The sequence below is a fragment of the Lichenostomus cassidix genome, unplaced genomic scaffold, assembly GCF_008360975.1.
Source record: "Lichenostomus cassidix isolate B80296 unplaced genomic scaffold, HeHo_3.0 HiC_scaffold_43, whole genome shotgun sequence".
Lineage (NCBI taxonomy): Eukaryota > Metazoa > Chordata > Aves > Passeriformes > Meliphagidae > Lichenostomus > Lichenostomus cassidix.
Window position 1 is genome coordinate 4320737 of NW_028147635.1, and position 24823 is coordinate 4345559.

At 40.1% G+C, this 24823-nt stretch overlaps 1 protein-coding gene and 2 long non-coding RNA genes across 3 annotated transcripts in view; 1 reads left to right on the top strand and 2 right to left on the bottom strand.

The window, feature by feature from the left end:
• The first annotated feature begins 1754 nt into the window (after positions 1 to 1754).
• LOC146421250 (F-box only protein 15-like) lies at positions 1755 to 23831 on the top strand. Its single transcript, XM_085047636.1, has 10 exons — positions 1755 to 1997; positions 5810 to 5923; positions 7010 to 7114; positions 12130 to 12372; positions 12634 to 12843; positions 14801 to 14930; positions 16600 to 16682; positions 17670 to 17815; positions 19249 to 19373; positions 22565 to 23831. Exons 1-10 carry the CDS (start codon positions 1978 to 1980, stop codon positions 22832 to 22834), a joined length of 1446 nt encoding a protein of 481 aa, XP_084903762.1. The 5' UTR covers positions 1755 to 1977; the 3' UTR covers positions 22835 to 23831.
• On the bottom strand, positions 6758 to 10335 carry LOC146421251 (uncharacterized). The gene is made up of 3 exons (XR_014848791.1): positions 10234 to 10335; positions 8337 to 8528; positions 6758 to 7599 (listed from the first exon to the last, which is right to left on the bottom strand). It is a non-coding gene; the product is annotated as an uncharacterized LOC146421251 (long non-coding RNA).
• LOC146421252 (uncharacterized) overlaps positions 10358 to 24823 on the bottom strand; it is a 194659-nt gene continuing 180193 nt past the window's right edge. The window contains exon 3 of the long non-coding RNA XR_014848796.1: positions 10358 to 10413. This is a non-coding gene — a long non-coding RNA (uncharacterized LOC146421252). The remainder of the gene's footprint in view (positions 10414 to 24823) is intronic.

Here is a 24823-nt window from a genome sequence, read left to right on the forward strand (position 1 = left end):
CCTACCGTCAGGCAATAGGAGGACACCTGGGGGATGAAGGGGAGTGGAAAGGCGTTCCTACTCGGGGAGGTTATAAAAATCCCTGCTGACCCCCATTGCCTACCCGGGTGCCACTTCAGAATAGGTATGAGGCCCTGGGTCCAGAGGGTCAGCCAGATGACACTGAAGAAAATAATCTGCCTGGAGAGCCTCCCAAATACGTTTTGTCTGTCAGACAGATCGCTACCTCTAGCACTAAAAAGAAAAGAAGGGTAGTCGTAGTAGGTAACTCCCTTCTGAGGGGAACAGAGGGCCCCCATATGTCAACCAGGCCTATCCCACAGGGAGGTCTGCTGCCTCCTCGGGGCCTGGGGACAGGATATCTCCAGGAGGCTCCCTGGGCGGATTCAGCACTCTGGTTATTACCCACTGCTGATACTCCAGGCTGGCAGTGATGAGAATGACAAGAAGAGCAGCAGGGCAATTAAAAGGCACTTCAAGGCCCTGGGTCGAGTGGTTGATGGGGCAGGACCACAGGTGGAGTTCTGCTCAAACCCTTCAGGGGGGCAGAGACAAACGACAAAAGGAACAGGAGAACCCACATTATCAACTGGTGGCTTAAGGGCTGGTGTCATTGGCAGAATTTTGCGTTTTTTGATCATGGGGCAACTCTTACAGCACCTGGCCTGCTGAAGCCAGATGTCACAAGAGGGTATGTTTTATATGTATTTTTATATGTACGAGAATTTTTATATATAACAGAATAGGAGCATAATCAATACACAATTATAGATAAAGCATAATTAATATAGCAACGAAGTGTGTAAGAGTAAAATTAAGAAAGTGTATTAGCAAAATAAGTGTGGAATGAATGTATAGTGTGCTGTGTTTGTAACCTGTGATAAACACATATTATAAGTTTGGCTTTTCGCAAATATTAAAGTGGATGATACGCATGTAATTTTAATTCTTACAAAAGCAGCCTTGTTATAAACGTATAGTTGCATCATAATAACTAATGCCTCTATTTCTGTTACTAACCAAACTTAGACATAGTGGTGAAACAGCTGACATGGTTATTTTAATATACTTGTGGTTAACTTACGACAAGTGAACCACCTGCTTGGTTGGATAACATCCAGCTAACGGTGTGATGAAGACCCCTGCCACTGACATTTCAACTATCAGCAACTGTCATCTGCAGAGACCGTGGAACAGGGCTCAGATGGGGATGATAACACGACTGACCAAAGTCAAGAGGACAGCCAGGAGGACAGCCAGGAGGACAGCTCATGCTCTTACAGGCGGACCAGAGGAGGGGCCATGCTAAACAGTTCCTAGAATATGCAAACAAGTTTGGGGAAAGTTTGACTATGTATAATTGCTTATGAATATCTATTAGGCTGATGTAACAGAAAAGGTATTTAAAGAGTATCTCCATCAGTGACAGACATGCTTCTGGCTATTTGCCAAGCGTTGTTACTTTGCTTTATTGTCTTTGTCCCTTATTGTCTTTTAATAAACTTTTACATTTTAACAGGAGAGTGTGAAACCTCGTTTTTCACGTAACCCTAAGATAAGGAAACCACAAGTTATGTAAGAACCCAACCGCTAAGAACGTACCTTTAGATAAATGAATGAAACTAGGGCGGATGCTGAATTTGTAAACGTATAAATAACCTTTGCAAAGTGAGCATGGCGGACGCGCACATGGAGGTGTGCTTCACTTAACGGTACCTTACTGCGGAGCAGATTCCCTCGAATCAATGGCTGCGGCTGCCCAGGGCGTTAACGCTTCCCAAGTGCCCCACACGGCCATGCTCAGGCACCCGGCCCCGCCTTTCCCGCTCCAGCGTTGCCGGACATCGCCTCCGTCGGGCTGGCGCCGTCCCTCCTCGCCTCAGGGCGTACCACGGCTGGTGGCACCGTGCACTCCTTCTCGTCCCTTTCCACCCCGCCGCCAGCGCGAAGCCACTGCTGTCCCGCGGCGGAGCGGCCATGGCCACGGGCGGGGACAGGTAAGCGGGGCCACGCCGAGCGGGCGCTGCCGGCCCGGGACTCGCTGCCGGCCCGGGGGCGCTGCCTGCTTGGCCTTCTCCACCTCGGCCGGGGAGGGTGGTTTGTTGTTTTCCCTCAACTCCCTTTGCTCCTCTGGGAAGGCTCTTTCACCTGCTCCAGGACCCTGATTTCTAGCTCTGAACGCGTCACGGTGAGGGCTGTGGTCATGTACACCTCTGCAGCCATGGTGCTCTCCTCTCCCTCGCCCTGTGGAGGTGACGCCTCGTAATGGGAAAATGCAGGCGTTGCCAGGTGCAGGGAGGCCTGGGTTTAACACTTCTTTCTGCCTGGAAAAGTGGGGCTTAACCTTCAGTATGTCCTTCCGCTTGGAGGAGGTACTATAATGAGTATCCAAACAGTACTGGTTAGTTTAGTGTCTACTCTATGTGTGTTCAGGGTAGTTTGGCCCTTGTAATAAATAGGAGGTTTTCACCATGGAAGGTGTGATTACCTTAATTCTTACAGTACAGGTTTGGCTTCCAAAATTTGAACGCATCAATCTTAGAGGCAGATTTGAGAAAGCAGATTTTTCTGCTAACCCACTTGTACGACCTTGAGTTTCATAGCAGTTCCATTCCCTGTTGTTTTGTTGGGTTTTTTCTTCTTTTTAACCTGTAAATGCATTGGGGTAATATCCACCTTTTAAAGAGACTGAAATCATTAGCTGAGGGGAAAAAACCAAACCAATCCAGCCAACCCGTGTCAAAATCCTCTTACCGTTTCTGTTTATCCTCATGTATGCTTTAACATTTGGAGGTGACAGTTTTTTTCACTACTTAAAAGTTTAGATACATTATTTGAAACGTTACCTGAAAGACAGTTGTTTGCTGGCCTCAAAAAACCAAGGCACATTGCAAGTATTACGGGGTGTGAAAGTGAAAATATTGGTACAAAACTGAACGGGTTGAAAGCTAATGAAAAAGCAATTGAAGTTGTTGTGCTTCTTAGATAAGAGCCTCTCAGTTGTTGTGCTTCTTAAATAAGAGCCTCCCAGAAGTCTCTAAAGAGGGGGTGTAACAGCTGTCACTGATTTTTATCTGGGGCTTATCTGCCCAAGCTTTGTCAATGCAATGTAAAAGCATTTTGTTAATGCAAATTAAAAATCTTAGCGCACACAGTACTTGGAAAGTAATTTGTGGATTGGGTTTGCTGTTTCTTCACACCTTGAGAATCTTTTTGTTTTGGAAGATGCAAAAGTTCAGCTTTTTTTTTTTTGTTTAATTGCAGCTTAAAAAAGGAATAGATATTACATTAAAGTTTTCAAGGCATGTGTGGGCAAAATTTTTCTTTCCTCGGGTATTTCTCCCTGGGGTTAAGAAGAGGGGGCAATGGTTAAAATGAGCAAGGAGGACTGAATACAGACGATGCAGGTTTCGCTTGTCCAAAGTAGTGGGTTTTAAAATCCAGCATCCAGCTGCTTCTCTGAGTTTTTCCTGTGCCTGGAGTCTGTGGAGTTGTGTCCCTGTCCCTGCCCAAACTCTGTGCTTTCAGCATGGATTCAGGGCAGAATAGCCTGGGATTTGCTGCCCTGGAACATACAGAAGTGAGAACTCTGCTGCTGTTGAGCACAGCTTGGGTCTCTAAATCCCTTAATGGCTTTTGAAAAATACAGTTTGTTGGTGCCTTATCATCTAAGTGTACTTCTTGATAATGATGCATGAATAAAACCCTTGTTTGACCTCCAGGTTGTGTTTGTTATGTGGCTACCTTTCTGTAGTTGTTAATTTAATTGTTGGTCTATCTGTGGCTGGCACCCAAGTTGAAATGTGCATGTCTTCTTGTTATGTAATTCTCAGTAAAATGTCTTGGTGGTTTTGGTTTGGTGTTGGTGGTTTTGTTTGGTTGGTTTTGGTTTTATTGTTGTGGGTTTTTTTGTTTGTTTTGGTTTTGTTTTTTGTTTCTTTATATAGCACAGTTGACAATGTGGACCAGAGTTGTTAATTTCTTTTGGTTTTATTTTTCTTTGAGCATAAATGAGTCTTAAACTGAGAACAGTGTGCATTAAAGGTGCATGGTACCCAGATACTTCAAAGTTAGGTGTTTTCCCCCATATTCATTGGTTGGCTAAAAACCCAGAGCTGGTTTGACCAGGTGTTGGAAAGTCTGCTGGCAATTTAAAACATCAATAATGCAGTGAATGAGGAGCTCTGTCTGCTCCATGGCATCAGTGGGTATGAAGTATAAGGATTTGATTTACGATTGAAACTCTTATCTCCATATTTTTATGTGGATTAATGACAGTATTTGCAATTACAGCTTACAAAGTCCTTCCTAGCAGAAGACTTGGAAAAATATGTGACCAGTTAGATTGTAAGAATTTGTGCTGGAAATATGCAAAGTTCCTTTTTTTTTTTTGGTCCAAATTGTGATGTGCTAATGTTGCCAGAATAGGTTCTTCCACCCTACTGTGCCAGAGTCCAGTCCACACACAGAGCTGAGGTGTTTGTTTATGGTTCTGCACAGGGGGGGTGCTGGGTGGCAAATCCACAAAGCCAGAACACCAACTATCCAAACTTTTGACTATTTCCTACCATTTTACAAAGGAAGGAATTAGTTTTCATTGGCTACAAGTTACATAGTTTTCTTCTTAATTAGTGTTCTGTCTTCCATTGGTTAATGACTCTCTTGCTTCTCGTGCTAATTAGTCTGCATGCTCAGTCGTTCCCTTCTTTCGAGTCAGTGGGTTTCTTGGGCCAGTGGTCAACAAGTTCACACTTCTGGAAGTTGGAGCTGATTTCAGCACAGTTGCTGAGCTGGCTTTAGTAGTTTTTCCCTTATCTTGGGATTTCTTCCAGGTGTTCTTGTTGCCCGTAAATCTGCATTCTTTGTGTGCACTGTCAGTGGGCATCCTTCTTCCCAAGGTTTGTTAACCACCTCCTAGGTGAAATCGTTGAAGCATGTCAAGCCCTAAACCTTAACAAAGCAATTCTAGCACCAAGTAATTTGTCTTTCTAACACCTGCATATCCCTTAGAGCTTGCTAGCTGCTCTCCGTTTTCACGGATTAAATCTCCTTTCCAAGCTGTTCAGGCTTGAAAGTACACAAAGATCAAACATCAAAGAACTTTCTTAAGAAAATTTTACATATTCCACATTTTGCAACACTAATGAGCTATAAAGCCATTGATATCCATTGGCCTGTTGAAATAATATTTATCTCTCAGGTTTTGAGTATTTTAGCTGGGGAAGATCTGAAATGACACTTAAACTTTGCTTCATGTATGATTCTGTTGTATATTCAAGGAAATTCTTTTTGAACCTCACCAGTTTTTGAGGAAGTTTCAAGGTATTGTGTTATTTGGTGTCTTTTAATAGCTTAATAAAGTTGGATGGCTCAAAAATGTCTCTGGAGTAATGGTGTGAAACAGAGGATTAATCAGTGAGTTGGACTTGCTGCAGGGGCCTCTGTTGAGGTTGGTTGTGGTGGCCACAGTGGTGCAGCTGTCTAGGAGTAATAGATCTGTCCTGGATTCAAAGTGATTTGGGGGAGCGACACTGTTGCCTTCTGACCATTGTGAGAGATTAATGACAGAGAGAGGAATGACATGAGAGAGGAATGACAGCTATGAGTTTAAAACTGAATCTTCCTGATGTCAGTTATTTTAACTTGGGTGTGGTTGTTCAAATCAGTGAACTGATAGTAATGAGGTGCCATATGAGGTATTCCCCGAATCTTGCCTTGGTTGAAATGTTGTGTCTGCGTGTGCGCAGTATGCGTATTGCTTCGTTTTGTGATTATGTGACTCTTAACAGCTTCTCTTTCGTACAAGTAGGTTAGGGACCTTTGCTGCCGGGCCTGGGGAATGCTCTGAAACCACAAATGCTGGAATTCAAAGTCTGTATTTTACATCTACCATAAAACCGAAACCAAATGTGTGCATTGAGAGGTGAGTATGGCTTTACACAAGGAGTAAGAGCGGGAGAGTGCAAGTGTTGGCATGTTGAATGTTTTGGCACATTGCCTCTATGTTAATGCAACTAAGATTGTGAATTTAATACAAACATTGAGGTATTGGCATTATCATGCTACTCTTTAAAGCTCTCTGCTTCTGAACTAGCAATATAAATCAAGTGTTGCAAATAACACAGTAGTAAAAGGACGAGAGGCACAGCTGGGGTGTCGACTTTCACAGCACCTTGTATTTTCAGCAGTGATTTTGATGTGACCCTAATCAGTGCTCAAGAAAATTAGATTATAAAATCCATGTATTTTAAACTCTGTGCAGTTATGAGGTACTGCTCGAATGGTATGAGGTTCATGTCTGTTAATACAAAAATCATGTTGGCTCATCTCCAGGGTATGTTCTGCTTGTTGTGCTTAGACTGGCACCTTCATTTTCAGGCATCCTTCCAGATGCACAGAGACATTAAGATTTTCAAGATGCCACTTAGCTCTTGTTTTGAAGTTCACACCTTTCTGTTGACATAAATGAAAATCGCACAAGACCCCTGAGCACATACAGTTTGAAGATTATGATGAGGTAGAGCATGATCATTTCTGTCCTGGTGCATCCTGAGACGTGACACCACAGTCAAGAGAGAGAGTGAATATATCTGCAGTTTTGGACACGCTGGTGGTTGTGGAATAAATGTTAAAGTCATGGTACAAGCAGTAAGAAACTGAAGCTAAGTGATGTAGTTTCATGTCAAACTGGGTTAAAGTTAACAAAGTTTAATAAAAATGCAAACCCATAACTTTTCATGTAATAGCATGTGTGCCTCTTGAATAAGTCGTGATGAATTGTTTTTGGCAAATGCCACGTATGGGAGAGTGAAAACAGAACCCAAATTCCGGTTTAACTCTTCAGGTGACTTTTGATTCCTCTTCAGGTGATTTTTGATTAATCTATTTATCAGCTGCTGGTTTCCACCTCTCCTGTTTTTTTCTGGTTTGAAATGAAAATTCTCTGCCATTGTAATTTCTGGAGTTTGCAGGCAAGTGTGACAGTGTTCATCTCTCTCTTGTTTTCCAGCATGCCATCAGAAATGCTGCTGAAGATATTTTCCTATTTGGATCCCGTGTCGCTGTTGTCTGTTGGTTGTGTGAATAAGCACTTCTATGACCTGGCCAGTGACAAGTAAGGAACAGGGAAGGTTTCAGTCATGCCCCAGCTGTGTTTACCTGAGTTATGAGTCTCTCTAATTTAGTTTCTCTGATGCCAGAGCACTGATGCATGTACCTGTGGGCAGTTACTCTGATGAAATTGCACTGCATAGTCCACAGTATGTGTCGCATGGAATTCTAGCTGTGCGAGCCCTGTTGTTTAATGAGAGTTATGAGGCAAAAACTAAATCCAGTGCTTTGAAATGTTGCTATTAGCACTTTCTTTGTTTTAAAATTCGCATGTATTTGTTTGTATTCACGTGCACCTGCACAAACTTTTCTGCTCAGGTGATCCTTAGTGGTGTGTCACCAGTAGCTTTGTGGAATTGTCATAGCTTTCATAATTTTGAAGTTCCACTTATTTAGGTCTTCATCAGGTTTTTGCAGAGGGATTGATTCAATCAAGTGCTTCATTAGTGGTTTTCATCTGTTGCTCTGTTTGTCAAATTTTGGTGATTTCTAAAATGAAACAAAAGAGATGAAGGTAAATGCTGACACTTTTTTTTTTTTTTTAAATAAGGATTGCTTACAGAGAATAGACAAATTGCTCCTACTAGTATCAGGATAATTTTGTGAAAGGATAAAGAGGAGAGACCTGGGTTGATACATGATAACTAGGATGTCTGGGTATCGGGGTTTTTTCCCTAGGATTCTACTGCATTAGTGTTGCTCGAATGAGAAAATGTCTTCCTGTATAGGAAGTTGCTGCATCTGATATGAATCCATTTTCCCTTATTTGCCAAAACATGTACAGTCAATTGGTTTACACCTTTGACACCTTTAGGACTGATGAAGTTAGAGGGAGGACTGTAATCCAGATGTATGTTTTGAAGCTGTCAGCAGGTCAGTGTAGATAAAAATTGCATAGTTGACACAAATTATCTTAGTATGTGTTTTCCACTTCAGGGTGGAAAAGGCAGGATAAAATCACTGTGGCTGTTCAGGGCAAGCTGATTCATCTGCCTCCATCTTGACAATGTCTGTTTCCATTTTCTAATCTCGAGAGATTAGGGTATGTGCACAAATGGGACTTGGGGAAGAGATATTTTGCCTTATCTCGGAGCCTGATTTGTTCAGTGGGACCAGGTCGTTTCTTCCTGATGGATTTCCATGGACTTTCTCAAGACCCTGAATCTTGTGGTGAATGACCAGAAGTTTTAATTGAAGTCCCTGTATGTTTCTATGACAAATCTCACCTTGTTTTTAGGGAGAGTATCTGTTGTAGGATATTTCTGCTGTCCTGGATGTGCAGGCTGCTGTCCTTGCTGCAACAGGACCGTCAGTCTTTCATTGGGATACGTCTGTGCCACCTGATGCAGTGATTTGTCTTTGGGCAGTTCTGATGTCTGCCCTTGAACAGTTCGGTGGCACTGATGTCTTCAATGTAACTATTGAAGACAAGGAAATATTTGTGGCCCCCCTTTCTGCACTCTCCTTGCCCCAGCATGGAGTATTCCAGCCTTCTTGTCATGCAGTGTGGGAAGTTCACATTTATGGTCTGCCTGCAAAAGCATGAGGATTCTGATCACCAGCAAAATGTGCTTGTGTAAGAGGAAGTGAGAGCACAGGGGAAGGTCTTTTTGCCATTGTGGTCCAGTGATGAGTGATGATGATGTGCATCTGATTCTGGCATTTGAGTCAGCTGTAAAAGGTTGGTTTGGCTTCTTGTAGTAATGTCCAGTAAGAGGCCTTGAGATGGGGATTAATGATTTGAGGCAAGAAGGGCATGTATTCTGCTGTGCAAGAGGCAAACTTGTGCTTCCCTGTTGGGTGGTTTTTGATTTATCTGCCTTGAATTCTTCACAAGCTGAGGATGAGGGGGCAGGGATAGTTTCCTAAACACTTGTGATTCCAAGTCCTTCTTCATTTTCTCTTCTGTCTTCTTACCCTAACTGAATTTTTGTGCTTGAACTAATTTCTTTGATTGCACAACACTGGTTTGGGAAAGGAAGAAGCAATATGTAACTGGGAGTGAAGACAAGGATGGTAGGTATTTGTGATTAGTATGTCTTCAGTCAGCTAAATTGCCTGAGTCTGTAACTTTAAAATGCAGGAAATGCCTACTACGAAGCCTTGTCTTTTCAGCATCATACAGTAAGATGCAGAGTATCTCTCTCCAAGAAAGAAAGAATGCCTCTCTTGGGAAGGGGTTTCTAGTTAACAGGAGACTTGTATATGAGGTTATTTTACTGGACTTTTTAGGCTGGTTAGGACCAGTTGGATTATAGCTCAGTTTCCCCCAGTGATGGTACGTCAAGGGCATCTCTCCTTTGTTTCCATTACCAGACAGTTCTAACGTGCTTTGGAGTTTAAGAAAGAACTTCCCCCCTCCATCAGAAATGTTTTATACTACCTGGTAACTTGGCTGCCTTTCCTGGTCTTAAAAGAGAAGTATCTGATGTCTTCGTTTTACATCTGGGATTCTTCTTCATGTTACCCTTCCCACCTTGCTTTTGGTGAAAGGACGGTTGGAAGCTCATGTTGACTGTGAACCCATCTTGACCAGTCATGATAGCTGCACCAGGTGGGTGCACCTGATGATGCCCAATTGGCTCTTGGTGCCCCTCCCGTGGGTAAAGGCAGCCCAGGGTGGGGTCCTGGGGATTTGTGACCCCCCTCACCCCCAGGGTGTGGTCATGGTAGCTTATTGGTCTCTGTGTTTTAAATGCTTTTGTCTCCAGAAATGGCAGTGGAGGATTGTGTATCTATCTGCTGAGCAGCAGGCTGGAAGGTTTTTGCAAAATTCCTGAATGTGTTTGCATCAATAACCAGAACCTGGCTCTCAGCATGTGGGGACTTATTCTCACCAGCTGATGAATTGAGAATGGTTTTGATGAGTAGGAGGCAGTGTGGCATGGATTTAGTCCTTGAATGCTTTAAGGAGAGGGGAAAATGCAATAGAAAACATGGCAGTGTAAGGTTGCCTGGGCATAAGTGAGGACTGGTAAAGGTAATCTTGCTGATAAATGGTAGAAAATGTCTCTTGAGAATGTGTTGGCCTTGCTATTAATTTTCTTTAGTGCACTTTAAAATTAGCAAATGAATTTTAAACTGTGTGTCTAGCACTTTAAAATTAGCAAATGAATTGGCAACCTGCATTCACAGATTCTTGTTTGAATTCTTGGAGGTTCCTGTACTCAATATTCCATGAGCTGTCCTAGAGATACTTGGGTGTGGTGGGCTGAAATGTGACCTCATAGTTGTCGTGGTGTCAGGGTTTGAGATAGGACATTGCCAGGAGGACGCACGAAAAGAGGGCAATCAGGCTCCAAGCTTAGAGTTGCAAAAAAGTGATTTAATTACCTAACAGAATTGAAGGATAAATGCAAGGCAAAAATAAACTTTTCATACATTATTTTGTTCACTCCCCCGCCTCGCTCTTACGAACCCATAGTATTCATCCCCTTTTCTCCTTTACAATCCACAAGCCGGGTAGGGGGGCAGGGTGTAGGGTCTCTTTTCAGTCCACAGAGCAGATTCTCAAATTTATTCATCACTACAATTCTTCTACTACAAATACTCTTTATCTCTACTTGTTTCTCTCTCTCTCCAGACAGTTTTCTGCTCTCACCCCCACCCTCTTAAGAAGCAGTCCACTCACCCCCCTTCCCTCTTTCCAAACCAGCAACACAGACAGGAGGCAGGGTGAGAGGGGTTCTCTGGTCAGTCCAGTCAGGGAGAGGGGTTTCTCTACTTAGCCAGGGGTCCTTCCCACGAGAGACAGTCCTGTGGGAACTTTGGCGTGGGTCCACTCTCATGAGTAACATCCCACCCGAATTCTGCTGTAACTTGAGTCTTTTTGTCCATAGGGTGCTGTGCAGACTCTCCCAAGCTGAGGCCAGGCTGCTTCCATCCAAGGAGCAAGGCCTTTCTCTCCTTTGCAAGGCCTTTGCAGTTTTAACTCTTAGATGAGACTCCCAGTGGTTCACAGTCTTTTCCAGGCATCCACTTGCTCCTCTGGAGTGGGCTGTGCGTGGATTTCTGCACTCCTGTGGACTCCATGGGCTGCAGGGGACCTCGTGCCCCCCCATGGCCTTCACCATGGCTAGCAGAGAGCTTTCAGCTCCGGCACTGGGAGCATCTCCTCCCCCACCTTCTTCACTGACCTTGGTGTCTCCATGTTGTTCTCCCTCACATATTTTCACCTCCACCTCCTCCTACTACAAAGAAGTGAAAGAAGTGCATGCCTGCTTGTTTTGATTTCTTCTTAAATATGTTTTCACAGAGGCATAACCAACACCTCCAATTAGCCCACACTTGGCCGGCAGCATGTCCATCATTTTCAGAGCCATCAGAGATTGGCTCTGCTGGACTTGATGTAAAAACTTCCAGAACTTTCACTCAGGACACATAGGAGCCATCTTTGTGCCACTCCCCACCCCTCGGACACCTCCCCAGGCCTACCACAACAGCTTCTGAGGGATCCAAATTTCTCCTAGATGTTAAAAATACTTTACTGATGTTTTGGGCCAATCAATACCACCACACCTGGTGTGAAAGAGATTAACCTATCATTACTGTCACATGTTTATTTGTCTTCAGAAAGTCATGTCTTCTCTGAGCTTTTCCAAAGAGTGAAGAAGGGATTGACATGACACTGGTAACACCAAAGAAAGATGAATCTAATGGTCCTGCTCCATCCCACTTTCAGCTGTATCTGTGTGAGAAAGCTTGAAGAGTCCAGATTATCTTTGTTGAATAAGAGGTATTAAAACACTTTCTCCACTAGCTGATTTTCTGTGAGGAGGATGCATCATTGTTTTGGGGTGGAATTTTCAAAATTTACTGCTTAGCCTTTATCGGTTTTCCCTTACGTTGCTGACTATGGCTCTGCCTTTGCTGAGCTTCATCCTGGATCCCATATTTTGAAGGAGACAGACAAGACTGTTTTTGTGCTAACGTTATGCTCAGGGGTAGCTGAGATGTGCATACAAAAATTAAGTGACTATTCCTGAAATGTATTCCTCTTTATTCTATTTTTATTTTCAGCGTACTTTGGCTGAAACTCTGTTCCAGTTCTTTGCAACCAGAATGGGAAATGGAGGAAATGAAGTCTCAACAAACAGAAACTGTTTCTTTGGGCTGTGCTGGTGTATATGATAAGAAGCCTGGGTACTGGAAGAAAGAATACATCTTTAAACAAACTTCTTATTTCACAACTAGAGTAGTGCAGCTTGCTAAACCTCCAGATCCTTATACAGGTCTTCCATGTATGAACAAGGAAGCTATGAAGTAAGCAATGCCTTGTAGAAAGAGATTAACTTGAGAACAATGTACAAAAGACTAATGGCTTGGGGGGTATAGAAATAGAGTTTTAAAATTTATATCATAATGGGAAGATACAATGATAATCTAGAAGTGACTGAAACTGAGGAACATAAGTAGCGGTTAGAAGAAATTTAAAATTTCTGTTGAAAGCATAGTTTAAGTTTTGTCACTGTGAGATTTTTTTTTTTTAAACACCTCTCTCCCCTCTCAATTCCTAAATGACAGAGTCAATGGCTTGAGTTGGACAATTGTTCTAAAGGACAAAAATGGGAAAGAACATGTAATGGAGAAGCCAAAGCTATCATTTAAGGACACATCTGTTACCATGCTTTGGTGTGGTAGAGACTGGCCGTGCTCAGACATCCTGTCAACCCTGAAACTGTTTGGAGTTACACCATTGCTTCCTGATCAAAGCAGACCTCCCAGCAAGAAGGGGTGAGTTTTAACATAGGATTTTTGAGGGTTTTTTGAGTGTAACTGGTTGATAATGTGTCTGTGGGAGCTATCTGACATTGGTTTGACTCAACAAGTTAACTCTTTGTTAGAAAGCTTCCCTGTAGTATTTTTTCCTATATTCTTCTCTTCATTGGTAGAGCTTTTAGCAAGAAATAGCATAATCCAACAAGCTATGACATTAATTCATTGATTAATGTAGGTACTGGCATGTGATATTCAGACTGAGAGATCCTGACTAGGAAAGCTGAATTTGAGGCATAGACACAAATGAGCATGAAAGAAACATGTAAATCTAGGAGAATTTATTGTGAGAAATTCAGCTTGGAAAAGTTCATCAGTATTTAGGTGGCTACTGTCAGGTAATCTATGTTGTTAAAATTTATTTTCTGTCTTACAAGTATGTGTGTGAATTTATGGAACTTGGTGTTTAACTATGTGTGCAGTCTTCAGTACATGCATATAAAAACACCAGTCCACAGCCTATCCATTGTTTTTTAACTTAAATGTGTACAATAGCTTTTGTCATTATATTCTGAGAAGATGTTTAAATGAAAAGTGGCTTTTTGAGGTGTTTGGTTGCTGTTAAGGAGTTCTGCACACATCTGGGGTCTATGTGTATGCTTTATGTGCATACGCTGCATATGTGCATACACATTTATAGCATGTGCAGTGTCAGGTACATGCTTCTTACACAAAGCCCCTAGTCACAGAGCTCTGAAAAGAGAGAATTGTTCACCTACAAAACACCTGGTTCCTCAAGCAGAAGCTATTTGCTTAAAAAAGAAAGAAATCAACAGAAGCCTTTTGTATAAAGTCAGATGAAAAAGTCTTGCAGTCAAATTAAGTGCGAAATGCAGTTGTTTTACCAAGATGATGACTCATATGTAGAAAATCAAAAAGAAAAAAAAAAAGCTTGCAGGCAGTTGAGGCAGTTGGTGTATTTATTTCACAGAACTGTAAGTTTGTAGAGATTGTGAATATAGATGAAGGTAGTGGTTTCACCAATTTCAATATGTCAGTGTTAAGACTGTAAGGCAGTAGTGCAGGGATTTTAGGAATGTTCCTGCAATAATATGAGCCTGATTGACTTAAAGATGGAAAGGGTTGAGGTTGATTAGGAAGAAATTTTTTACTCTGAGGGTGGTGAGACACTAGAACAGGTTGTCCAGGGAGGTCGTGGATGCCCCATCCCTGGCAGTGTTGGGAGTGTAGTAGTAGTAGGTGGTACTACAGTGATACTATTGGGAGCTCCAGGAACCGTTTTGAATGTAGTAAGAGCCTAAGTCTGAAAAGGGTTTTAGGAAGACTTCTTTCTTCATTCTGAATAGGTAATGCAAACTCTACTTTCTGCTCTTTTTAAAATGCATCATTAGTTAATAAGATTGTCCATGAACATTTATTTAAGAGTGTCTTGGAGCTAAATGGCTTTAATTATAGGCAAAATAGAGAAAAAAATTTCTAAAAAATGAAGGCTTTCTCTAACACAAACTTTTAATTTATTATATGTACAATTTGGTAATTTCCTTTAAACTTTGCTTCTGTGGACAAAAAAATTACCTTAGTAGCTTGCTTCACACTGATAAATGTTCAGTGATTTCATCTAGTACCAATAAAATATCAAAACAAAATTGTAAACTAATTTGGTGGTGTTTTGAAAAATTGGGCAAGCACATAAGTTCTTTCTGTAAAGAGTGTATTTGAAGATCATATAGTGGTTTTTGCTTCTTTTCTTGTTAGGGGTTGAGATCCTGCTAGTGCACTGTAGTTGTTTGAATGTATAGTTTATGGCTCTGCATGCCAAATGTTTTCAAAACCATTATCATCATGTGCTGTTGGTCTGACTTAAGCTGGTCAGTAAAAAATTAAATTAGGCTGAACCTTTAAGTGAATAAGGAGACACAGGCCTTTTGCTACATTCTGTATGTTCCTTCCAAAGACCTCGTCGATTTGCCTTGATTGCTGAATACAGTCTTGCTAACCTGACTGAAAGTAGTGTGGCACTTGGTGCCGATGAGCTCGTCCAGCTCTTCAGTCTGAATCCAGGACTGTTAGTAGGAACTTGGAAGGTAAGATAACATTTCGTTTCAGTAATTTATGATGACTGGAGGAACGGATTTTTTTTGCCTTGTAGTTGGGATTTGGGGAGGGGGTTTCTTTAAGTGTTTTTTTTTCTCTTTTGGATTTTGAAAGATCTTTTCTAAACTAGAAACAACCAAAAGCATGTAGGGACAGATAGCAGATAATTTATTGTATCCTAAAATCTGTCACAGGAGTATATGTACTTCTAATTCAAAGATCAGTTATGTAAGATACTACATGTGCACAATCACCAGAGGCAATGTTCAAAACCACAGAAGGACTATTTCTTTCACTCTTACTTAAAGGTAAGACTGAAACTCCATTTCGTAGAGAACTTGAGACTGGCTGACTTGCATGAGGCTGTTACTGGTTGTCTGAGTCTGTGAAAAGCTCTGATGAACTAACAGCCACTTCTCTTGTATCTTCAGAAGTCTAGTAGGCTGGTGTCTCTGTGTTGTTGGCTCAATGGTCTTGCTCATGCACTGGCCCCTCCCATGCTTGGAAAGAGAACTCTTTCAGCACCTGGAAATGGTTCAGTCATAACGAAGTACCACATAGTTGTTAAGAATGGAGTGCTTCACTCTAGTATATTTTCCCTGCTTGCTTTTCTGAACAGCAGTTCTTATTCTCTGTGTAGGCAGAGTAATATTAGGTAGTTAATTGTGAGTGGGTGTAATAATTATAAATGCCATATATCTTGTTTTTTTGCACATAGCTGCATAACAGAAACCAAGAACAGGTTAAGTGGGCCTCCTGGTATTTGGATAAAGAAGATTGAGAAGCTGTGTGATTGATAAATCTCACTTGTTGTATCTTTTATAGCTGTAATGTTGCACTGTGAAAATACCGAAGTAGTTAAGAAGCCAAAAGTTTGATGAGAGGATGTAATTTTCTGGTAACCCAGAGAGATGAAAACAGTGGTCACCCACATTTGAGGGGAGTAAGAGACTTTTGGCAGTGAATAATTTTCCTATTGACTTAGGTGTTCGTAAATGTAGGACTTAAAAAATACACTTCAAGAAAAGAAGCTGACAACACAGCATTCTGTGTTCTTGAAGTAAATACATACTTCTGTTTCTGTTTAGTTGCCACATTGATGTTTTCTTTGACTATATAGGCATCTATAGAAGGCTATGTTCCTAATGTTTTCCCAGGAGTACATAATCTGGTGAAAACATCCAAGGCTTTACTTAGAAATTCACCATTTCTGTTGGGTAATTCTGTATCCCTCACTGATGTTAGCTCTCTTTGCAAATAGTTTCTTACATATGAAAATAAACTTGATGCTTCAGTAGTTGGGAGTAAGTGCTGTTTGATCCTGTTTAGGTACCTATTTTAAAGTGGTAAGTAGAAGCAAGGGAAGTGCAATTCCTGGATTGCTCTCATAACTTTTGCCCTGGCATAGCTACTTTCCCACTCTTTCTCCATAATATAGAAATGCTGTAATCTTTTCTATATATTCTGTGCTCTTGTGAAAAGACAGTAAAGATTTTAGGAGTCCAAGTGTTAGAGCAAGCCATTAGTAAAATCATTACAGTAATTGGCAGAATAATAAGCAGCAGCATTTATCTATGAATTTTCATGCTCAGAAAGACCCTCTGAAAAAAAAAAAGAATTTCCACATAAAAATACATCTACTTTAATTAATTTTTTCAGGAGAAAAATGAAATTGCTTTTATCATGGCGAGTCTTCATTCTAATCAACTTCTTGAGAGAAGCATTTTGGGTTCTGCTGCTGTGTAAGTTTGGTTTTCCTTTGTGGGTAATAAATTTAACCTTTTGAGTAGAGCTTTGAGTTTTACAGTTAAAATTGACTTCAGTTAAGAGGTTTATATTTAGGCAGTAATTAACTATTCTTGCTTAATATAAACAACAGTTACAGTAGCTATATACAAAACCGTAGGAGCATTTTCATACTAAGGTATTGCCATTGTTATGCTATTAAGGAGCTAATTTAGTTATACAACTGTAGTAATACTTGCAGTACTGAGAAAGTTAGATTTTTTCTTTCAGTCCTACTGAGACACTAGCTGGACTTCCTATGAAGTGTTTGTATATATGCATATTGCAATACATAATATAATACAATTCAATACCTGTTTATACACTGTAAGCTGTTTAAGAAGATGGAGCTTTTTTAGCTTTAGAACATTATTTGAGGAACTTTTTTCCCCCTCAGCTTCCTGGTCAGATACTGTTGTATCTAACCAGTAGTCTTAAGTGCCCAATATAATTTAGTGTGGCTTTTCTCATAGAGAAGGTACGATTTAACACCGTCTCCCCTAGTGCCCGGTTGGATCCTATGTAGAAGCTGCACAATTGCCTCTGGCATTTGGTCTCTTCAGGTCATTTGTGTGTGGTAGTTACTCGTTTAGTTAGGCACAAACAAAATTATTCCAGTAATTGCTATTTCAGAGAAGTCTCTAGCTAGTGGGCTTTTATATTTGTAGTTAAGCTGATGCTTTTTTTCGTTTTTGTAGACAAGTCCATGTTTTGAAGTTTAACAGATGTACCTTTTAAAGCTGACTGCCATATTTTCTGCCTTTGGCTAGGCCAGACAGCTGATCAGCAGTATTAGACACTGTATTAGCTTAAAAGAAGCATGATGAACTAAAAATGTTGGTTTCAAAACTCTCTGAAGGTGATAGTCTTAGTGTAAGGATGTGTATTATATCTCTTTCTATTAAGCCATCCCCTGTTGCTAAATTCTATTTTTTTTCTTCAAGTCAATGTGCCCCTCCACCTCGTGAACCTTTACTGGGTGATACTAACCCAGAATATGGACTCCATGACTACCGTCTGCATCTGGAGCTGCATGGCAGAAGCTGCATGTACCTGTGGGGAACATACAATCGCCTCTTCTGCACAAAAGGTAAAGTTGATGGAACAATAATATCTGTTCTAAAAATTATTCCTGCTTGTCGCTGTTGATCCGCTAGCAGAGAGAAGGAGACCAATCTTCAGTGTGGCAGAAAATGTCTATTTTTATTAATTAATTACAACTTATATAGACTTTCAAATGTCACTCAGATTGGTCAGTTCAAAACCTCCCCCCAGGCCGATTGGCCGGCTTGAATCATTCATATCTTGAGACACTGTTCCAACAACATCCAAACTTTATCTTTGTTTATAAAACACAGGAAGAAGAGAGAAAGATTTCTCAGGGGAAAGATCTGTGCTCATCACACCTGCTGTTATGTCTTTCCTTCTTACACCCAGTGTATCTGTTCAAAGGGGAGAAACTGAAATGGAATTTTAATATTAATATTAAATTTTATAGGTTAATTTAATTCTTAATATTAAATTTTAAAAGGTTACATCACACTTCATTGAACCAAGCAGATGGAGTGTGCATGGCTTCAGATTTTTTTCTGTTATTAATACTTGCATTGCAGTAACTAGCTGTTTTGCCACTGTTTTGGTTGGGTTTTAGCATTTTATTTTATGCTCCCTTTCATGTAAACAGAATTGGTAATATGGTCTTATTGACAGATACTGTAGGGTGAATATGCTAAATACTTTCTAACTGAATTGAAAATATTTAGAAAATTTTTCATGTCTTCAGGAAGATACGACAGGCTTTTCATAGAACTCACAGAAACCATGGATCTAGCTTCTTAACAAACATTCTTGAGATGTTTTTATCTAGGTTTTCAACTTTTTAAGCACAGCTTTGTAACCATACAGTAGTTTAAGCTTTGGCTTTTCAATGTCATTTCTTGTTGATGTAAATTGATGAGTTGTGCTTGCAAAATCTAAGGGGTGGTTTTTGTGTATTTAGAGAGCTTTTAAGACTTGTTTGTAAAATCTCGTATCAGGCATTTGACATGCTTTGCTTGAAGACTGATTTACAAGTTTAAATAACCATTTCAGCATGGTAAGGCTGGTTGTTGGCACCAGAATTAGCAGGTATCTCATAATTTATTTTGTGTGTTAGTGTTGAGCTTGACTTTTGGTGAGTGGGCAGTGATGGAGACACTGGTGGCACAAAATTGAAATGTTGAATGTGGAATTTACTCCTCACATCCTTGTGTAAATCCTTTAGGTGGCATTCCTATTTCTATACTAAAAAATACAAAAGAATTTTTAGCTGCTGTTTCTACTGTGGATCACAGAAACAAATCCCCAAACTGCAACTTAGTTCCTCTGTAACAAGGTTGGTATCTAGCTGTTGGTGTGTGTCAGGGTTTCTTATTGGTGAGCGGGAAGAAAAAGACAAAGAGAGAAGATAAGAGAACATTTGCAGTGTACTTGGGCTGAATTTGATTTATGTTGCTATAATGTTGCATATATTTTATATTTCAGATGACATTGAAAATGGATACGTGAGGTTCACAGTTGTGAACATAAAGGGTAATAGGACGCACTGCCCTGTTATTGGTACACTCGGCATATGCTGGGAAACAGATGTGTTTAAAGGCAATGTAAAGGTCAGATACATTTTTTTTGTTTCTGGAAATGCTTATCTCAGAGCAGAATTATGTTTGTGCATCCTAAATGTGCTAATGTTTTAAACAATTTTTTTGTCTGTGGAAGGTGTCTGTAAGTAGAGAGAAACCTCTATTCCAGTATTCCAAAAGAAAAAAAAAAGTGAATTTTGAGGGGAAAAAGTTTTCTCCTTTCTCTGATAGAGTCTGGATTGCATGATAGACCCATTATGTGTGTGTGATTACTGCTTTCCACTCTGCAAAGATTCTGAGACTGACCAGCCCTGCTTGGAAGTGCTGGACAAAAAAAAATTTACTGCAGATGTACTTTTCATATGGGTTTGTTTGTTTTGTTGTTGTTTTGGGGTTTTTTGGTTTTTGTTGGGTTTTTGTTGTTGTTGTTGCTTTTTGAGGTTTTCTTTCTTCTTTCTTTTTGTTGCTGTTGTTTTAGTTTGGTGTGAATTTTGGAGCTTTTTTTTTGGTTGGCTGGGGGTCTTTTTGCAAGCAATAGCCCTTGAACCTCAGGGGAAATACTCTGCAGTTCTGTGCTGTATATACAGTGAAAGCTGGGAACTGCTGGGGAATGTTAAAAATGCAAATGGACACAGGCAGAAACTACAGTCCACATCCACAGAGTCAGCACCTAGCTCAAGCCAGGTACGTCAGTCAGCTGGATTAACTCTGTCTTTTAGAGGAATGCTTGCACATTCTATTGGATAAAGTTCCTAAAAGAATTCTTTCAAACAAAGTTTCAGAGTAGTTCTGTCGATTTTGCAGTAGTGGTGAAGGCACATATTTTTAAATGTACTTCATCAGCATGAATATTTCAGAAGTTCCAAAAATTCTGATAAATGTAATTTGAGCACTACTGAGAAATGATCTAGTTCAACATGGGATTTCAGTTTGGGCACTTCTTTTGAAAAAAGCCTCAAAACTAACAAAACTGTTGTTTCTGCGAATCCTGTATAAATGTGGTATGGAATACTGTTTGATAACATGAGACTTTTTTTACCCAGGCCTGTAGTGACAAAACAAGGGACAATGTTTCTAAACTGAAAGAGGGTAGATTTAAATTGGACATCAGAAAAAAAAGTAAAAAGTTTTTTCTCCATGAGGTGAGGCAGGGGAGTTTGAATTAGACTTTTAAAGGTCCTTTCCAACTCCAATCATTCCATGATTCTACAGGATTAACAGCTGCTTGGCAGAATTTTTTTTCTGTGAAAATAATCATGAGTAGCACATAAGAATTTGGGAAGTTACCTGTCAGAGGAAGGAGAGAGATATGGCTCTATTCTTTAGTTTTTTTTGTTTTAGTCTCTCTCCCATGTGCTTACAGCATCAACTATACGGAATATTTGTTTCTAGGACAAAATAAAGAATACAGTTTTTTTTTAAACCCCTCAATTTCTGATGACAGATTGAACATGTCAACATATAGGTATAGGTTGAATTCAGTGTGGCTTTTAACATAAGTCTCTAAAATTCTTGAAACGTGAAGGCCAAATAACATCAGCCACAGAAGCAGGACATGCCACTACTTTGAATTTATTTGAATTTTTTTCAATCCCCTCAGGAAAACCAAAAAATGCCAACGATTTTTTGGGCACTTCTTTTCTAATAAAAAAATTAGTTGCTGGTAGTTAGAAATTGTCCCTGCTTGGGGATGGTATTCTCCAATTCAGTGTTCTCACTGTAACCACTCCAAATCACACTGTGCTCACTCGCTCCTCCCTTCCTCTGCCTTGTGCTGGGCTGGAGAGGAGAACTGGAGGCACAAAAGGTGAAGATCAGAGGTTGTGATAAGAACAGTTTACTGGAAACTGCAGTGAGGTAAGAAAATGGAGAGTAGCAGCAACAATATTAATAACAAGAATGTACAAGAGAGGTGAGTGATTCACATGCAAATGCTCACTGTGGAGCTGGACCTGACCATGCCAAACTACCCCGACTGAGAAGAGAGCCCTTCTCCTGCTCCTGGAAATGAGGTGAGGTGGTACAGAACAACCTCTGTCCTAGTCATGCTCCCTCCTGGCTACTGCAAAAATTACCCTGTCCTGGCCACAACCAGGACAGAAATGCATGGGAAGACCCCCACCATCCCAACACCACCCCACCTTCCTTTGCATAATTGACCTTTTCTATGCAAATTGTCAGACTGGGAGATAGTAACTCTTTCTTGTTTCTAGTGATTCTATAGCTCCTGTAAGTTTACTACATCATCGTTCAGTTTGGTTTGAATTTTCTATTTTCAGCATAGTCTACAGTAAAAAGCTTAGGAAAACTGTATGTATCATACTGCCTCACATTTGTGCCATCTGCTCTTGTCTGATTGATGTAATAGTGAAAGCAATGTTAGAGCAACAGAAGCACAGCTATGTAGTACAGAGAAAGCAAGCATTCCAAATCAATTTTTTTGGCATGGAATATGTGGTGTTGGTTTGTTTATGCTTTTGGAGCATAGATACAACATAATTAAGATAATTTGATTCATTTAGTGATTCAGAGCTCATGAGAATAAGTAACAGCTAACACACAACTCCTTTGCTTTCAAGGGATATGAGAAGCTATCCATTTGCAAAGACCCAAGAACTGGCATTAGCATTTTAAAACTAAGTAGTTGTGTAATGTTGTAAAGAAATAGTTCCAAGAATTTGTGAAAGGAGGAATTTACATAAAGATTACTGTTACTACCTTTTTGGGAACCTAAGCTATGAACCATTCAAAAAGTATTGTATCCCTTCCTTTTACAGCTGGCATGGAAGGGCAACTGTGTGTGCACTGCCTTGGGGTGCAAACACTGCTGCATTCACACAAGTTAAGCGCCAGAGTTTGAACTTAGGTTGCTTTCTCATATTGAAAGGACTGTCATTATTTGAATGGTAAAGTAATTAATAACTGAGAAAAACAGATGTTAAGGGCTTAAAAATGTTCAAGAAATAATGTCTGATTTGGGTTGGCAGTGGAACTTTCCGTAGCACAGCTTTTGATGCCCGTAGGTTGCGGTTTTGATTTCTGTGGGAAACCTTCAAGTAAGTATTTCTTGCAGTAGTCAGTGGAGCACTATCAATTGTATTTTGAGTTTTTAGCTTTCATACAAAACTCTCTGGACCCTTGAGATTCCTCCTAAAATCAGGGACAGATCTACTTACTGTGCCATGACATAGGGAAACAATCCCTTCTCCTTGTCTTTGTAGGACTGCTTCTTGATGGATCTGACTCTGCTGGATGAAACTAGAAAGCCCTTCTGGTGTTTTAGTGCTCCAGTCTACATGGAATTGTCTTCCAAGTTATCTGCCCTTTGTGACTACACAGGTCCTATCTATACTGCAGACTATGCAGATTCAGAGGGGAAAGTCTGCGTTAAGTTTGTATGGTTCGAAGAGACCAAGAAATATGTTTTAGTCAGTTTGGTGCTTTATGTAAGCACCAAAAAGATAAATAGCTGGTATGGAACAAATTACTGACTTAATTAGTCACTAATTTCCTTGCTTTAAAAACCAAACAAAACAAACAATGCCCCCAACAAAAAAACACAATAAGCCTTTGATGTTTAAGATTGACACCAACAAGCAAGACTGTTCCTGCAAGTTTTTCAGTAACAAGTGCAGTTGCATAATTTTTTTTAAATAGGCAATTGAGGGCTTGAAGAGATGTTTTGATATAAATGAGAGTTCTTCTCTGTTGAACATCCCATGGTTCATCTGTTTCTCATACTGGGTATAGTGAAATTATTTTTAGGAAGATTTTTCCTTACAGACACTTGTTACTGTGGTTAAAGAGTTGCTGCTTTTGAGAGCCTTAGTGTGAAGATTCCTTACCTCATATAAGCTACACTGTTTTTGAGAATACTGACTTTTATACCTAACAATAAAACAGCATGTGTGCTGTTCCCTCCAGGTTTGTTGGAGTGTTATTGGTAAATGACAGATTTTAATAAATGCGTTTTGTTAAATAATTTCTTTTTCTTGACTTTTTCCAGAAAATACTTCACTTATATGTATTTTAGTAAAGGATTGAAAAGGCAAATGGGAAGTCAGATCTGAAAAATTACTATGTCAGTCAAGGCATTTGTTAAGAAAGTCATGTGTAGTATCTGTATATGACACTTGTTTAAATTCCTGTTTGTTCTGTTCTAAACTTCTGATTTGAGCCTAGATACTTGCGTAGATATTGGCCTGTGAATAAGTGTCCCAATTATCACCCAACCTGAGCCGATGTCTGCTCTCACTGGATGTATGTAACATTCAGTTGTTTCAGAAACAATGCATATCTGATACTGTTTATCTAACAATACACATTCATATAAGAATTGAGTGCATGTGCCTGATCTTTCCAGTTCCTTGGAGTAATGTCAGAACCAAATTTTCTACTTCACGTACTAAAAAAAAAAGAAATTACGTGATACTGGGACTAAATTGTCTTTACGTCACAAGGACAATTATGTTTTGGCTGCTCTGACTTTATTATGGTAATAATAAAATTAATTCTCACTTCTTTATTTGGTTACATACATTAATTGGTTTGTGCAAACAATGTTCATAACTAAGCACTTGTCTTCTGTGCTATAGAAATAGTAGGAGATGGATACCACAGCCAGAGAGTTGTTTCTTAATGTAACTTTCAAAGACAGTAAGTTGAGGCTGATACAGTTCCAGTTTGCCCTGTTAACCTGGCCTAAGGAAGCAGCGGAAATGTTGCTGCATTTGGTGGTTTGCCAGACTAACAAGAATGATCAGCTGTATTTTGTCTGCTTTCTTACTGGCTGCTGATGGGGACAAGGATCCCGTGAAGTCATATAAATGTTTTAACAAGTGGACTGGGTGTGTAGAATGCCAGAACGACAGACATGCAGATTCACCTGCACAGACAAGTGGCCAGTCTAGATTTTTGGTTTTGCCTGAATTTAGTCTTTGAGATACCACCTTTAGCAAGGAAATGGTAGCTCAGTCCCAAAGTCTTCTCAGTCACTGGCCTCACTGCTAAGCCTGTAAACAAAAATGTAAAATTGTTCTGCCTACACTGGTTCTTTGAGATGTGCAAGTATGTTCTCTGCCCTGCTCTGAAGCCACCAAAGTCAGTGGGACCCCAAAGCAGCCATAAAATGGTAAAAGGTCAGTCACTGCTCATTCTAGTTGAATTTCTATTGTATTTTCAATATTTAAAAACCCCTGGGCTTAGGGTTTGGTTGTTTTGGGTTTGGTTTTTTTTTAAGTAAAAGTAGAGTATTTCCTTTAACAAACAATTTCAATTTCTAAAGCATTTGTTTATTTTATAGAATTGAGTGTTTTATAGAAAATTCTGTTGTCACTGTTGGAAATGAAACGAGAGTTTGCTCTCCCTACCCCTGACATGCTAATCTAGTAGCCTGGAAGTTTACTAACCGAGTTGATTAGGATGAGAGTAAGTCTTTAGCAGTAGTGTCAACCTAAAAAGTGATACAAGGCAGAGCAGTT

Excerpts from the sequence above, each read along its gene's own strand:
- LOC146421250 (XM_085047636.1), top strand. The coding sequence starts at position 1,978 with ATGGCCACGGGCGGGGACAG. Across the intron at positions 7,115-12,129 it reads TATGACCTGGCCAGTGACAA|CGTACTTTGGCTGAAACTCT; the intron begins GTAAGGAACAGG and ends TTTTATTTTCAG. Across the intron at positions 17,816-19,248 it reads TCGCCTCTTCTGCACAAAAG|ATGACATTGAAAATGGATAC; the intron begins GTAAAGTTGATG and ends TTTATATTTCAG.